General features: G+C 31.1%; 1 protein-coding gene and 1 pseudogene across 1 annotated transcript; one reads left to right on the plus strand and one right to left on the minus strand.

The window, feature by feature from the left end:
• Window positions 1-660: 660 nt before the first annotated feature.
• LOC143042190 (von Willebrand factor D and EGF domain-containing protein-like) lies at window positions 661-11,484 on the plus strand. The gene is made up of 13 exons (XM_076214459.1): window positions 661-970; window positions 1,325-1,410; window positions 2,030-2,108; window positions 3,341-3,538; window positions 4,301-4,503; window positions 4,936-5,272; window positions 5,686-5,841; window positions 6,113-6,308; window positions 7,776-7,966; window positions 8,815-9,075; window positions 9,754-9,778; window positions 10,389-10,506; window positions 11,197-11,484. Exons 1-13 carry the CDS (start codon window positions 848-850, stop codon window positions 11,354-11,356), a joined length of 2,133 nt encoding a protein of 710 aa, XP_076070574.1. The 5' UTR covers window positions 661-847; the 3' UTR covers window positions 11,357-11,484.
• Window positions 11,485-14,899: 3,415 nt separating this feature from the next.
• On the minus strand, window positions 14,900-15,867 carry LOC143043709 (integrase/recombinase xerD homolog; annotated as a pseudogene).
• Between the last annotated feature and the right edge of the window lie 238 nt (window positions 15,868-16,105).

Here is a 16,105-nt window from a genome sequence, read left to right on the forward strand (position 1 = left end):
AATTAAAAACTTACAGGCTAACATGAAATATCCCGTTTATGGTACTTTGGGATATATACACAACTAGCAGATATCTAACTATTAAAAAAGTGAAGAAACAGATGGCTTTGGCTAACTGTTTCACAGCGATTAGACCTTTTTGTTTTCAATCGTCTATACCAAATTTGTGTTGAATAGCCAATTCACTGTTTCGATTGGATTCCCACCGATAATTCTGTTGTTCAAAAAGGATACACGTCTTTCAGATTTTAAGAAAAAGACGATACTTATCTAATGAAAATCAAATTCAATATAAAAAAGAAGATGTGGTATGATTGCCAATGAGACAACTATCCACAAAAGACTAAAATGACACAGACATTAACAACTATAGGTCACCGTACGGCCTTGAACAATGAGCAAAGCCCATACCGCATAGTCAGCTATAAAAGGCCCCTATAAGACAATGTAAAACAATTCAAACGAGAAAACTAACGGCCGTATTTACATAAAAAAAATGAACCAAAAACAAATATGTAACCCATAAACAAACGACAACCATCGAATAACAAGCTCCTGACTCAAGTACACTATAGAAATAAGTTGTTTCTCTAATTTTTTTCTTAACTTTACGTGTCTTTCTGTTCTATTTGATTTTTATCTACACAATTGCAGACCCCTAGATATAATAGATAATATCAAACAGAACGATTGTGTATTGGTTCTCTTAAATGGTGTACCAGATTATCAACTAAATGGGGAGGAGTGTATTAATGGGATAACAAAAGACGGAATAATATTCAACTCCGAAACATGTGGTATCAAGTTTTCTCACAGTAACTGGCAGGAACAACAAATTATCAAAATAATGGGTCAAACAGATCAAATGGTTAATGTTGCTGACAGAATAGTGTTGTTACGACTTTACAACTCAGATGAAGTAGTACCTCACACATTTTATTGGAAAAATATTCACCTTCCAGATATTAAGGTAAAGTATCTTTTCCTGTTCATCACCTACAACCTTGTTTTCATAACATGATCAATATTCTTATAAATTCGTAATAAAGAAATGATGTATAACACAAAAGACGAATAGGTCACTGCTGTTGAAATCTCGTAAATCTATTTCGATTCATTTTCAAACTATGGTGAGAAAGCTGAGAAAATAAGAAATGGTTAAATGCTAAACCTGATTGTTTATATACTAGTAGTAGATACACACACAAAACAAACTCAGAAAGAATAAAAACAAACTTGGTTTTATATTGGACAAATTCCATCTATCCAGTCTGCATTCGATTCATTAATGATATTATATTTGGGTATTTTTTTATAAATTAAGGTGTATGTCAAAGACAACGATATTGTGACATTAGGTAGAAGCTGTTACTCACATAACGATCCCCATATGAGAACCTTCGATCAGAAGTAAGTGTAGATTAAATAATGTATTTTTATACTCCAACATATAATTATACAATTATGTCAACATGGCGCATTCTGAATCGTGGCGAAGGGTATGGTAGTATGTTTTCCTTTCCATGTTTTGTTTATATAAAGATTGTACTTAATCTACAGAAATTAATTGATACATAGTATTTTATTTTTGAAAGTCATGACCCGCCTATGATAGTAAGCTGCAGGTGCTCTGCTCTTTCGCCCAGTTCGCCAACATTGTTTTAATTAACGTTCTGGGTAATGGCATCTTAAATTAAGTCCCGATCATATCCACTTAGAATTAACAACGATATGAACATAACAAGTAAGCCAAATAAGGTACAACTACTGGCTATGTTATTTAATTGACATTTTATTTTCTTTTCAAATATATTGCATTTTTTCATAAAGCACCAAAAACAGTGTTTCTTCACCTTTATTGGACACGTGTATCCCAACAGCTATAATAAAGACTTAAATCATCATCAGTGATAAGCCTTATCATTAGGAGGGACAGGAAATATTCTAGTGCTACGTATATTGAAAGCATGATAAAATACTTTACCGCAAGCATTTTCTGTACATTATATAAATATATACTCATTTTTAGAAAATATGAACTCCAGCTCCACCAAGGACTAACAGAAGGTGAATACATTATGTACAAGCACGACCGCTTGCCACTTCAGGTATTTTAAAAGAATACTATAGAGTACTGCAAGTACGCTTTGACCACTTGGTAACAATAAATAAATTTAAAAACAATATTGTGTCAAGCGGATATAAGGCTTATACGTAAGAAAAGGGAAAATATTAAGATGCATAACGTTAATAAATGATGGTAAATAGCAATGTTTGAAAAGTTTTGAATATAAATTGAAATATATCAGATATTTTATATACATGATTGATGAAAATTATAAAATGAATGGCAACGTTTATAAAGATAGTACGTCTGATTAAAAGATCCATTGCTTAAATGTTTTTGCATTAAATGATGTTCCTTTGATAGCACAAACTATCAAAAATGCAAATCAAGTACACAACTGTTGACACATATTCTTTTTCATAAATGCTAATTGATAATATCATAAATCAGCATTTTCATTCTGAATCAACAATGCACCCCCAAGTACAAAACTGTTGACACATACATTCTTTTTCATAATTGCAATTTGATAATAGAATAAATCAGAATTTTCAGTCTTAATTGTATTCATTTTTTGGAACAATGTATAAATCTGATAAATATAATCTGCATTGGTTTGCTTGATATGTAAAAGAATACTTAAACTTGAAAGCATATAAAAGAAATGTTTTATTGATTATTTTTTGTTTTTTTTTCAATTTTTAAATATATCCGCCAAATTCAATAAAGCAGACAAATAGTCCTGATATAAAATGAATTGACATGAACAGATTCGGTTTGGTTTCTTGCATTCAATCCGATTATCTTGATCAACTTCCATCCATAACGCCCAATAAGAAACACCTAAAAGTCACGGATGTATAATTACGTGAAAACGTAAGGAAAAGAATTTCCCATATAAGGATCTAGAAAAAAATCAAAATAAATTTTATCCGATTAAATTGAAACCTTGGATCTTTGATAATTGCGAAGAAATGATGAGGCAAATATTTCAGCCTAGAATATGATGAATTCTTAGACTGAAATATTCTTATGGCATCATTACAAATATTTTTTTTCTGACAGATAGAAATTCCATAACTGTGAGTTTGGTGCCATTGTTTTATGATGTATATACTAGGCAGATACATGCACGAAAAAGTAGAATATCATAAATACAGAACTTTTGGGGAAATTCTAAACGAATACTTCCTAGGTAAATGGATTTTTGTTTTAATCGTAAACGGGTTGATTCAATATTTTTTTCTGAATTTGTTGCTATTGAATTGATAGGTTAGCGCCTACTTTAAGAAGTGCTATAATACGATTCTCTGTAACTGTGGAATTGCCGTTAGAAGTGGTGACAGTCTTTTCGTTGCTAACTACTGTGAAACAAATTATAAAGGCCACAGAAAGACGAATCGATACATGACCCAAAGATTATGTGACGACCAAAGTCTTACAGTATCAAAAACGGGAACTACATTTTCGGTAAGAATAAATAAAGGACAATAGTTTTGTTTATTATGACATTATTTATTACTAAATGTATTGATAAGATGTATGATAAAATTATTGTATACAGTTGAAACATATGTAGTTTAACTTCACACAATTTTTTAATGTAATGTGTAATTATACTGGTTATAAAAAAATTAAATTTATATTAATCATTCATTTTATTTGACACGCGGCATTTGTTATATTTACTAAGCCCAGTCTATCCATAGCAACATGTAATGACGGTAGCAAATGGTGTTAATGTATTGAATGTACATCCGCCTGTTCCTGTTGCCAAATCAGAACAATAAACGTACGCAACGACTGAGGTTTACCGATTTTTATCTTTACATCATTTCTGTTGTGTTGCTGTTGTACATTGTTAACTATCTTAATTTATGAATTTATTTGTTTTACAATAGTCTTTCTGATAACATAGTGCACACTTAAATTATAAGGCATTTATCATAATAGAAAACAGACTGCCCCTGAATAAAGTTGTTCGGTGATTAAAACTCTTTGTTTTCCCTCGTGTGTTTATCTCTAAAACCATCATCCAAGGAATAACGTTAAGGTATAAGTTTATGTCTACAGACGACTATATATATTTTTAAAGATTTATAGAAAAAAAGAATCTAGGTTTCCACGTTGTATTTCCCGAAAATGACCAATAATTAATTAACTACTTGTGTTTTGATTTTGCTGTTTATATTGCCTATATTTTGTTTTCAAGATTTATTGTTTATTACACAGATAACTCTCCCTACTGGAACAAAAGTCACATTCAATTATGGTTCTAGCTATGTAGATGGCATCAACATTATACCGTCAGTATTAGATACGGGTATGACAAAAGGGCTGTGTGGTATTTACAATGGTAATTCGAACGACGATTTTATACCTAGAGATGAGCTAGCTCCAGTAACAGATATCAAAACGTTTGCTTCGTCATGGCAGTAAGTATTGATTGGTTTAAACAATACCTATTATCTATTGTACAATATGTAATGTGTACAGAAATTGTATTTTTTATATCATTCCATTATCTAGATGATAATAAATATAAAAAAAAGATACATTAAATTTCATGAGTTGATGATATTTAGACAACGCACAGGCAAAGGTGATTTCAGTTTTTTTTTAACAAAAGGTGTATGAAGAATAAACATATATTGGTAGAAATACACTCCAAATAAGTCGACGATGCATGGATGAGGTTAAAATAATGAATATAGATAAATTCAGAAAGTATTTTTTACAATTTTTATGACTATTTATTGTGTAAAGTTTATGTGTCATGTGTAGAGTAAATTAATATTTACATTTCAAATAAAAAAACTAAAAAAAGCAATGATATTTTATGAAATTACCAATTTATGATACTGCAGGGTTAAAGGAGCTTATGCTGACGAGACTTTGTTTGACCCCGAAGGAGAGTTAAAAGAGACAATATATAATGGTCAGCAGTATTGCACATGTGTATCCCCCGATGATGTCTATCCACATGGTAGTCCAGAATTCAATTGTGAATTGACAGCAGCCATGAAACCATGTAGAGATACAAAAACGCCCTTAGGCGTTTTTACAGCTGATTGTGCAACAGTAGCAGCTCGGAAAAAGAGGTCCGCCTCTTATAAAGGAAAAGCAGCCAGGCAAAAGAGATCTACCTCTGATTATGAACCTCCTTCTTATCCTATGGTATCTGACGATGAGCCTTCAGTAACAGTAAGATACTTTGCTATTATTTTGTTCCTTAGTTGAGGTCAAAAAGGTAAATCAATATATAGTTTTTAAATTTGTTTTTGAATATATATATAATATCTTTACTTTGGGATAGTTATCTGTACTGTAAGACAATGATACATATATATACAGCTGTTTAGGTTTCGATCTACATACACACCTACCCTCTCAGTTTATAATTATTTTAAATTATAAAATAACATACATAATTATTCTTTCTCCAAACATATATAATATTTTCACTTTTTGTAGAAGTATTGTGTATATAAAACTTTTTAAAATTCTCCTTGAATTAAATCTTAGTATTGTACGACAACTATTTCTCCTTTATCATTCAATGTTATAAATGTATTTTCAAATCATCAAAATGATATGTTGTTGCTTTAAATTCATAGATGACAGAAGAATGGAAAAATGATTGGACGGAAGCATTAGCAGAACAACATTGTATTTATCATTTTGAAAAGGCGCCGGCTTTCAATGTTTGCTCTGAGTATGTTCCTTATGTAGATAAAACTCCATTTATCAACGGATGTGTCAAAGATATAAAGGTAACTGCTAAATTAACCTGCAAATAGTGTAAAACCTAACTTTGGTTACACGCAAATGTTTAAAACGTCAAGAATGACCTCAAATGTTTACTGTGGTATAGACAAATTGGTATCTGAAAATTAAACACCTTTACTCTATTAATAGGCATAAGCTTGTTTTAACACTCATTTTACACGATACATACACACTGTTTATTTTCAGACCGCTCGAGGCAGTTTGTGAAAATTAAATGTTTGCAATTTACTATTCCTAAAAATTCATCCTTTTCAGTCTACTGGTGGGGATGATTGGTTGAAGGTAACACTAAGAAACTTTGCAAGTGTATGCCTTCAAGAATCAAAACGACTCGAAATACTCACAGTCACCAATAGTACAAATTCTACTGGTGCAGATAAACCAATCGCCTCTATTATTGAAGAGTCGACATGTCCAGATGACTGTTCTAACAATGGACTCTGTATAGATGGTAAGTTGACCTAAAAATCAAGTCTTATATTTTCTGTTTTCAAAAGTATTAACATATTGTGTCTGAAACATAAATTTTCACCGTTAGTTAAATTATTATTATAAAATATATATTTTTCCTGGTTTTTTAAAGTTTGGACTTGAGCGAACCCAATAAAGTCACGCAAGGAAAGCACTGACTCAAACACTCCAAAACTTTGCGGGTTGATTATTAGTCCCAAATGGTATCATCGGTTCAGTATAAAGTACCTATGATTAAAGACATATATTAATAAAATTCACCATTAATATATCTTGAAATTGCTACGAAACTGTGGTTCCAACTCCTTCCGACAAAGTTTGCATAAGCTGTATATTGCTATTCTTATTATGTATAATGTATTATGTATTATCATGTATTTTTTGTTTTATGTTATATTATACTAGTCAAATAAGTATACAATGGAAAAGTTATATTAAACTATTCAAAAAAGTATACTATGGAAAAATGTAAAAACAAAAAAAAAAACATCGTCAAGACAGTTTGGTTGAGTTCGATGTCAGTTTTCCTGAAAAAGTTTGACGTTTTGTAATCTCAAAACACAACACTCCCGTAAGACAACTTGACTGCAACCTGCATTTGAATGACATATTACAATTACTCACTTAGAACTTGGAACATTGAAGTTGTGTTTACAGAACTAATCTAAATTCAAAATAGCGTTTGGAATAATTATTTGGGTGAATGATAATTAAAAAGGGCAAGTCGATAAAAAAAAATCCTGTGGATAAGTTTTCAAAATAATAATGTGAACTTGATTACCAGACTCCTTTTTGGTTTAAATGTTTTAATTTATTCTACCATTAATGACATATTTAAAATCCCTGGTTAATGTAAATCGCATTTAAGAAATAGATTGTTTATTCGATCTCTCTATATTTGGTTAAAAAAACACTTTAAAAAGAGGGAAATTTTCGATAAGCCAGTTGAGACATTCCGTTGTCGAACTTCCTCAGTTTCAAGTTGACATTTCTCAGCACATTGTTTAATTTCAACTTGACATTTTGGAGTATCGAATTTGACATTCAAACTTTGAACTGAAAAACTTACTCATGGAAATGAGAACAATAAGATAAAAAAGATTTCATATTTCTTTTGATGTCTTTCCAAACGACACTTTATTCTTTAAAAGCTATGCTTCGCATATGCAATATAAACAGAAAAGGTCCCAACTGTACACCAAAAATTTTACTATTCTTGTACATACAATTTTCATAGGATAAATGTTAATTGTATACCGTAATAATGTGTTAATACAATTCGAGTCGTGATAAACTATCCCTTAAACAAAGCACCAAATTAGTCATTCTTAAAATTCTTAAAATGGACAAATACAATTACTTAATGTCATTACATTGGCTAGATTAAAACAAAAACAATTAATAGATGAGACTTAATTCAAGATTACAATCGTTTTACCTATTACAGAAGAATGTCAATGCAACAATGGGTACTACGGAGAATCGTGTTCCATTACAACTTCCCAAGCACCTACAGTGATTAAAAATGCATTTGAAGATCTATGTGATTCATCGAAGAAACCATGCAGAACTTTTATCGTCCCTGGATATGACTTCATCGATGGAGCCGGTCTATCATGCAAATATACCTCAATGGCTGTAAGTTTAAAAAATATGTTTTATGCAATGTAATATTCTTTGCATTGGATAAAGCGTAGCATGTTATTTGACCAAGGTTTCCAATGCTGTTGTATCTTTAGCAACTATTTACTTTCAAAAGTAAGTAAAACACCAGACTGAAGGACTACATAAGGTTTCACATCAATTATTGTCATTTGAACATCGTCGTCGTCGTTCGTTAACTTTGACTGAAATTCAAGTTTTGTCCATTTTTGAAAAAGTTATAATTGTAAAAATCTGACTGAGGATAAAACATAACATGTTTATATTAAGGCTGAGTTCAAGCAATTGTCCATATATTTCAACAAATTATTAGGCAACGTCTAATAGAAGTTATGGCGCATAAATGTCAAATTGAATACTTTGCATGCTTGCCTTTCATCTTGAATACTATATTAATTCAGATAGAAAGAAACTTTAAACTGTAAAAATGATAAGCAAGACACGATCTACAATTAAGACGAAATAGAAGAAGTCGTCTTCCTTATGAGTTATTACCCTTTAAATGATCAGCAATAAAGATCAACAACAACAAAAAAGTAAACAAAGAAAAATCATCCACAATATTAAGAGTGTCCGTTGTTGGATAAGCACAGAAACCAAGACACATTATGCATGTCGATGTAAATATATTAGCAAAATAGTTGTCAAAGTATGTACATTTTATATTTAAATAGAAAGAATATAATTACACTTTTTAATAGTTTTTTTTGTTGATATAGAAAATATTCTAAAAAATATACTTGGCCTAAACTACATGAATGATCAATTCAGATTGTAATGATTCATTAATGTGAGTTTATAAGATAATCACTGTATTTTTGTAGCTGAAATCTAATGGCACCACAACATTGCTTGAAGAAGGAGACACATTTACCCATCCTGGCACTTATGCAAGCTCATTTTTTATGTATTGTAACATGCCCGGATCGAGGAGGAGAAGATCTGCTGATTTTGATATAGTTGCCACTGGATACCGAATCGCAGTTTCGAACAACGGAGAAAACTACACGGAACCACTCATTAGTATTGTCTTTGACTCTACGTGCTATGAATGTAACACAACAACTCTATCATGTGAAAAATTGGTAGGTCAATATATAAAACTGTGCTACGTTATAGTTGTCATATGTACTACAATAATTAATGATGAAGATAAAATGTGTAATATTTATAGACTGCACATGAAGGTACAATAGTCCATTAAGAAAAACGCTATTATTTTGTAAAAAAACAGAACTTCTGAATTTGCAAGCAAGGTTCATTTTACCAGCCGATTTCCGTTTTTAAAACTACGACAATTTATCTATAAAAAGAGCCGAATTAAATACGTTCCAAAGCACGTGTTGTCTATCAAATATAAAAAACCCACAACAAAGGAAACATTATTTTGATCCAATTTGAAAGTAGTGCTCAATGTTGACAATCATTAGGAATTCTAAAATCTAAGGAGTTCAAAGCCAAGGAAGAATGAATACCCAGAAACATAAAGAGCTCTATGCATTCTACAGTCAAACTATCCATGTGTTTAATCTAATATTGCTCACACGATGCATAGTATAATTACAACTATTAATGTATATTTAAATAATAGTTGCAGAAAAAAGCAAAATAACTTTAGTTTGTATTTTTAGAGTCTACCAATCGATGTAGACCAAGTCTTTATCAGCAAAACTACACTTCGAAATTAAGATAAAATTAATCTTGCATGATTGCATTTAGTGTAATGTATGGAATAACATTTCATTCTATCTTCTTATTTACAGACAACTTGTCCTGTTCAAGCTGAAAGTAAGTAAATCATTACTTAAGCAAATAACCTAACTTGTCTTATATTTAGGCATATACATACATGCATTGTATTTTGTCGCTGACACTCTGTCGCAGAAACATTTTAATTTCTGTTAAAAAAAGAAACCTACTCATGAGAAATGCAAAAGAAAAAAACACATTTTTTCACTTGTATATAAAAAAGAAGATGTGGTATGATTGCCAACGAAACAACTATCAACAAAAGACCAAAATGACACAGACACTAACAACTATAGGTCACAGTACGGCCTTCAACAATGAGCAAAGTCCATACCGCATAGTGAGCTATAAAAGGCCCCGATAAGACAATGTAAAGCAATTCAAACGAGAAAACTAACGGCCTTATTTATGTAAAAAAATGAACGAAAAACAAATATGTAACACATAAACAAACGACAACCACTGAATTACAGGCTCCTGACAAACATGTTAGCGGGATCCCAACCCTCCCCCTAACCTAGGACAGTGGTATAGCAGTACATCATAAGAACGAAATATTGAATTGTGTATATTGAAAATAGTAACTCAGCTGTTCACTTTTTTGTACATGTTAATACAGTAAAATATCATTTTGATAATAAATTCACAGAGCCCCTAGATGATGAATCAAAGACGAAAATTTGGATGATTGTACCGGTAGTTGCAGCTGTTGTCATTGTATTGATAATTATTGCTGTACTTATCTTTAAATGGAAGCTTAAACCAAAGTAAGTAATGGTATATGCAAATCATGTTTAATGTCTCCATCTGTTTGGTTTCATATGGGTATAAGAAAATAGGTACAGAATGATCTTTAAGATAGGAAGGGTTTTTCGAATTGAAATATTTCTGATGAAGGATATTGTCCAAGTTGATGGCATTGAGACCTTTTTTTGCAAATGAAAGTGTAAAAAAAGGTCTTTCTTCTTCTCATCTTTTCCAAAACAAACTGGTTTGGAAAGTATGTGAATGAAAAGAAAAAGAAAAATCTGCAACCAGATTAATCATACGACAATTAAAATAAGGATAAGTTAATTTGTTAGAAACTAATGAACTCTTTAAATTGAATAAAAATGGAGCATTAGAACATTTACCAGCGTCCAAGTTTTTTTTTAACCTTTTAATTATATTGGTGTGTAAAATAGAAATATTTCACCAAAGCACATTTTATATGTACATGTAACTCTTCGTATTAAAAATGAGGACACGATCAAATTTTACCAATCTATAACATTATAAACGGGTGCATTCAATTCTTTTAACTACATTGTACATACTACAACCATGAGTATCAACCTTTTTGTTTGTGTTTCAATGCATTATTTCGATATTGTCACGGTTAGCATGTGCGTCTTATTCTTTTTTCAGCTTATTACAATTAAGATAAAAAATAATTAAATGTTTTATTTTCATTTCAGGCAGTCTTATATAAGAGATTCAACAATAAGCTTACCAAACACAACACGACAGATTGCGCCAAAATCTCATTTTCTGACATCTGAACATATATTTCTATCTGAAAAATTCCGATCTGAATCTGCAACTGACTTCAATGAATCAAAGTGTGGATGGAAGTAGTGACATAAATAACAGATATTGCAGTGCAATTTGTATCACTGCTGTATTAAAACCCTTATGAATGTGCCAAAATTTTGATTATTAAATATAAATGTATGTGTATACTCTATTGTAAATGTCCGTGATAAAATGTATTATTTAATTTATGAATAATTATGTTGTTTTAAAAAATAGTTGAGAGTTGTGGTGTAGTGGTTAGTGCATCGGACTTCTAACATAAAAGTTCCTGGTTCGATTCCCGTTCGGGATGAAAGTTTTAGGGAGTGAATTTTCGGCTCTCCCTTGACAGCATTTGCGAGTATGGTCTTGAGGAAACGATGATAGTCCGTCGGAAGGGGACGATAAATGGCTGACACGTGTTAAGAGAGCGCCGTATCTCTTGCACGTTAAAGACACCCTTGTAGATATCGAAAACGAGCAGGCTAATGCCACAATAAGGCAGCACTCGCACCCGCTAAGTGGAAAGGGATTAATATAAGTTGTAAAACTTGTTTCCCAATCCACTATAAATAAATATGTTTAAACTAAAAGATAGATAATAATGTATAGAAGAGGAAAATATACGGAAAAACAGTTGGAAATTCGTTGGCTATTAACTTACTGGGGTTGTGTTGTATCGTGTTGTGTCAGCTCCGAGCACTAAATGCTGGGGGGGGGGGGGATTTTTATTGGACCCCAGTCTGCAATCTAAAATTTACTTCAAAATTGTATTCGTCTGATAGTTTTTTGTTGCCGATTTGGAAATTTATTTTTTAAAGTTCAATCGATTATGGGTGTAAAAGAAACCGTCATTTCCCGCATTTTAATTTTAGAAACAAATAACGTGAAGTTTTGTTAATTTATCGCTACAATAAAGAAACATTATCATAGAGATGTGAGATGAATTTTAATGTAGACTTTCATCAAATAAAGCCAGATTTAACATATTCGTGTGTAAGATTTTGAAAATCTTATTGAGTCACACTGAATAGGTTAATTGAATTTTGGTTGCTTGCTTAACGTCTAGTGGCAAATAAGACACTACACACTGAATAGGAGATCATACTGTGACCTACATGTATTTATATTCGAATTCGTGTCAGTTCAGTTCTTGACTTTTATAAATCTATGTATACCTTTTACTTTTTTAAATGATCAACTTATAGGTTAGACAATACTTGGTCATGTTTTATGAAGATTTAAGCCCAAGGCGAAGCCGAGGGCTTAAATCTTCATAAAACATGACCAAGTATTGTCTGACCAATTTAGAACATATTCACACTTTCGAGTGACCTTACAAAACTATCCTTTCCCATTGTAATAGTCAAACCTAAATAAGAGTTCACTTTTTATAATGAACTAAATATAAAACATAGGGACATGTAATGATCATTTCAATGGATGAAATGAAATAGTATTGACATAGTTTGTGAAGGATAAATTGTTTTTCTTCTGCTTCAGGTAAAATTTAATACTTATATATCTTTAGATTTTTATTTTTATTTTAAAAAGCAACACAATGCTATGAAAATCCCCTTTTTGAAATTTGATTTTTTTTTATAAATATAAATCGACGTACTCTCTGTATGAATATTTGAATTCAGACCATTCAACATTAAATGCTTACTTTTATTTGATAAATTTAAATGTATTGTGTTTCTCCGAAAACAATCTTTTGCTTTATATATCAGCAGTCTGGCATTGTGTATTTTTGAAAGAAAAAGACAATAATTCCCTCAAATGTAAGGTATATAAATTAAATAAATATCATTTTATTTATCCTTACCAATTTTTTTTGTGTATTCTATATATGTGTTCCATTAACAAATGCATAAAATTTTGCAAAATTCATTTTTTTTTAATTTAAATCTTTGCTCTTTCATCTTTAATCAGTAGGCTATTTTCCCAAGGAAAATGCCATAGGGGATTGAACACTTCGTTAGTGCAACTAGTAAGAGTTCACTTTCATAATTAACCGACAATGAAAAGTCATTCATGTATAGCATTTCATAGTGCATGGAAAACCATGTACTATGAAAATTAGAGGGCAAAAAACTGACTTCTCATTGGACGAGAAGGGGTGAGTATGTTCTAATAATAAGATAATCTTATTTTCTATTGAATAACATTAACGTAACTCACAAAAGGGTCGGGTGCGGAGGGTAAATAATTATATCCTGATTATCAGTTAGTAAAATGTATTACTATTCAAAAGACAATCTTTCTGATTTTTTCATTCGATTCAATTTAAAATGTTAGAATAATAACAACTTTTCCGCGATAGAAATGACATTACAATTCCCGCTTTTCCATAAACTAAGTGGTACAATAAATTTCTTACAATGTGTCTTGTATTTGTCATACACTGTTATCGGATGGTCACAATACATTTGTGTCTTTCTTCATGCATTTACAGTAATCTTTTTATTGTGTATGGATAATAATTTTCAAAAGGTTTATATCTTTATTAATTAGTGAGTTTTATTTCACATTCTAAATGATCCGTAGGGCGTGTTAAAACCTGAACGCATTAGAAAGGAATATTCCACCTTAGTGTTGTCGGTAAAATAGAATTCTTAATTTTGCAAATCTTTTAAAAAAACTTTTTTTTGACAGTATATAAGTCAGATAATGCTTTTAGATAATGCTCTCAGTGCAGCAAATACTTAAATGATAAGTGAAGATTACATACTTCATGTGCATGAATTCGTTTGACGTGAACTTACAGACCAGATATTGTGTCTGCTGTAACAAATAAAAGAAAACTTAAAAAAACAACTCTAAACAAGAACTATCTTTAAAAAAAGATATCCGACGTATTTAAATTTGAGTATATGTTTAAAACTATCATTTCGATAACCTTCAGAAGCACAAATATACCATTTAAATAACGTTTTCTCTGTTTGTGTTCAGTGTTATCGGTCCTCGTATCTTTCTGTTTAAATTCTCCCTCATGAATTCGTCCGAATTTAAAACATTTCTATACTAAATACATGGCTAAATAAGAGACAAGTCATAATTTAGGTTTGTTTGCTCACAGTAACTTTCTTATTTTCTCAGCGAAACAACATTTAATATCTTGTGAACATTTTACAATTTACAAAAATATACCACAATTCCATCTATATACATTCACAATGTCCTCTAAATACATATCAATACAAACATAACTGTAATATATTATGCAGAGCTTAACGTTAACTTCGTCTATCAAAGTTACTCGAGCACATCGATAATAATCAAACGTAATCAGGACTTATATATGCCTATAAAACCCCACCCGTACTACCGCCCTCGAAATATTCGTGCAGAAAACAACAGTAACATCAGACCACTTCTGATTTACATACTAGCCAAACTTGTACCACAAGTCTAAAGACAGAAATAGAATAGGGAAATTCCAAATATAACGGAATAGAAATAAATTTAAATTCTCCCTCATGAATTCGTCCGAATTTAAAACATTTCTATACTAAATACATGGCTAAATAAGAGACAAGTCATAATTTAGGTTTGTTTGCTCGCAGTAACTTCGATAAAACAAAGGAATTAATAATTTGAGAACTATATGCCAAGATTCAAGGAAACAGCCATTTGAGATTTTAAATTGTCTTTAATATACCCATCTTTGGCTTTATCAGAAGCCCATCTACCGTGGACTTTAAGTAACCTATCAGAGACTCCTCTATTAGCCCCCGTAGAAGCGCCACCACTTCTCAAACTATGAAGCCCAAACTTAAGCTTATCTAAACCAATATCTGATAAACACCTAACAAAATTTCTCTCGCTCTGGTATAGGACAATGGACTATTTACATTACATAATTTATAAACATCTTTCGATTTCATAAAAGACAGTGCTCTGAAAATATAGCTATCAGAATTTTTACTCAATTCAGCTAAATTGATATACTTATTTAACCAAAAAACTGGACATAAATCTGTACCTGTTGCAGCTATAACAACAGAATTACCCCTTCTGTATAAATCAGTTTTGCTTTTATCAATGCGAATTTTAACATGACTGACTTGAAACTCAATATTATTCATCTTAATGTTAGCCAATTCACTATACCTCAAAAATCCAGAAAATCCTAACAGAAATAATACTACTACACGCAATGTTTTGAGATTATTATGATCTCCGAACTTCAAAACAATTTTCCTTAATATATCTGGCGTAATAGGTTCTTTTTTGTTTATAGGTTTACTTAGCAATCTCCTTCCTCCTTCATAAATAAGACCAAGGAATTTGTCTGAACAAGGATTATGTTTGAAATTAAAGTCATGAAACCATTTTATTGAATAAAAACTTGCATCTAAAATCGCAACACTGGATCCCTGTTGAATGAGTCCACCTATATACATAGAAATCGTGGTAGTTGTCGCTGGTAAACACTCAAGTGAACATGAAACACACCATTTTTCAAACTTTTTAAAATAGCACTTGTATTTCTTAATTGTAGAATTTGATCTAGACGATTCGACAAAGGAGGGTAAATCTCGTATGATACTGGCAAAATCTTGAATCATTGGCATAACGCTCAAATTGTTTCCATTGATCTGTAAAATAAACATAATAATGAATACCAAGTAATAACTATAAACAAAGTAAATATAATTAACATTACTACTATAAATGAATGCGGCATTTCCCTCGCAAACAACCCAGTGCGGCATTTCCCTCGCAAACAACCCAGTGCGGCATTTCCCTCGCAAACAAATGAATGCGGCATTTCCCTCGCAAAAAAATGAATGCGGCATTTCCCTC

The sequence above is a fragment of the Mytilus galloprovincialis genome, chromosome 8, assembly GCF_965363235.1.
Source record: "Mytilus galloprovincialis chromosome 8, xbMytGall1.hap1.1, whole genome shotgun sequence".
Classification (NCBI taxonomy): Eukaryota; Metazoa; Mollusca; class Bivalvia; order Mytilida; family Mytilidae; genus Mytilus; species Mytilus galloprovincialis.

What these genes read in the sequence shown, in the direction of transcription:
- LOC143042190 (XM_076214459.1), top strand. Translation starts at nt 848, where the DNA reads ATGGGTCAAACAGATCAAATGGTTAATGTTGCTGACAGAATAGTGTTG. An exon ending in CAATGGACTCTGTATAGATG is followed by an intron (nt 6,309 to 7,775) that starts GTAAGTTGACCT and finishes TACCTATTACAG; the next exon opens with AAGAATGTCAATGCAACAAT. An exon ending in CTCTATCATGTGAAAAATTG is followed by an intron (nt 9,076 to 9,753) that starts GTAGGTCAATAT and finishes TCTTATTTACAG; the next exon opens with ACAACTTGTCCTGTTCAAGC.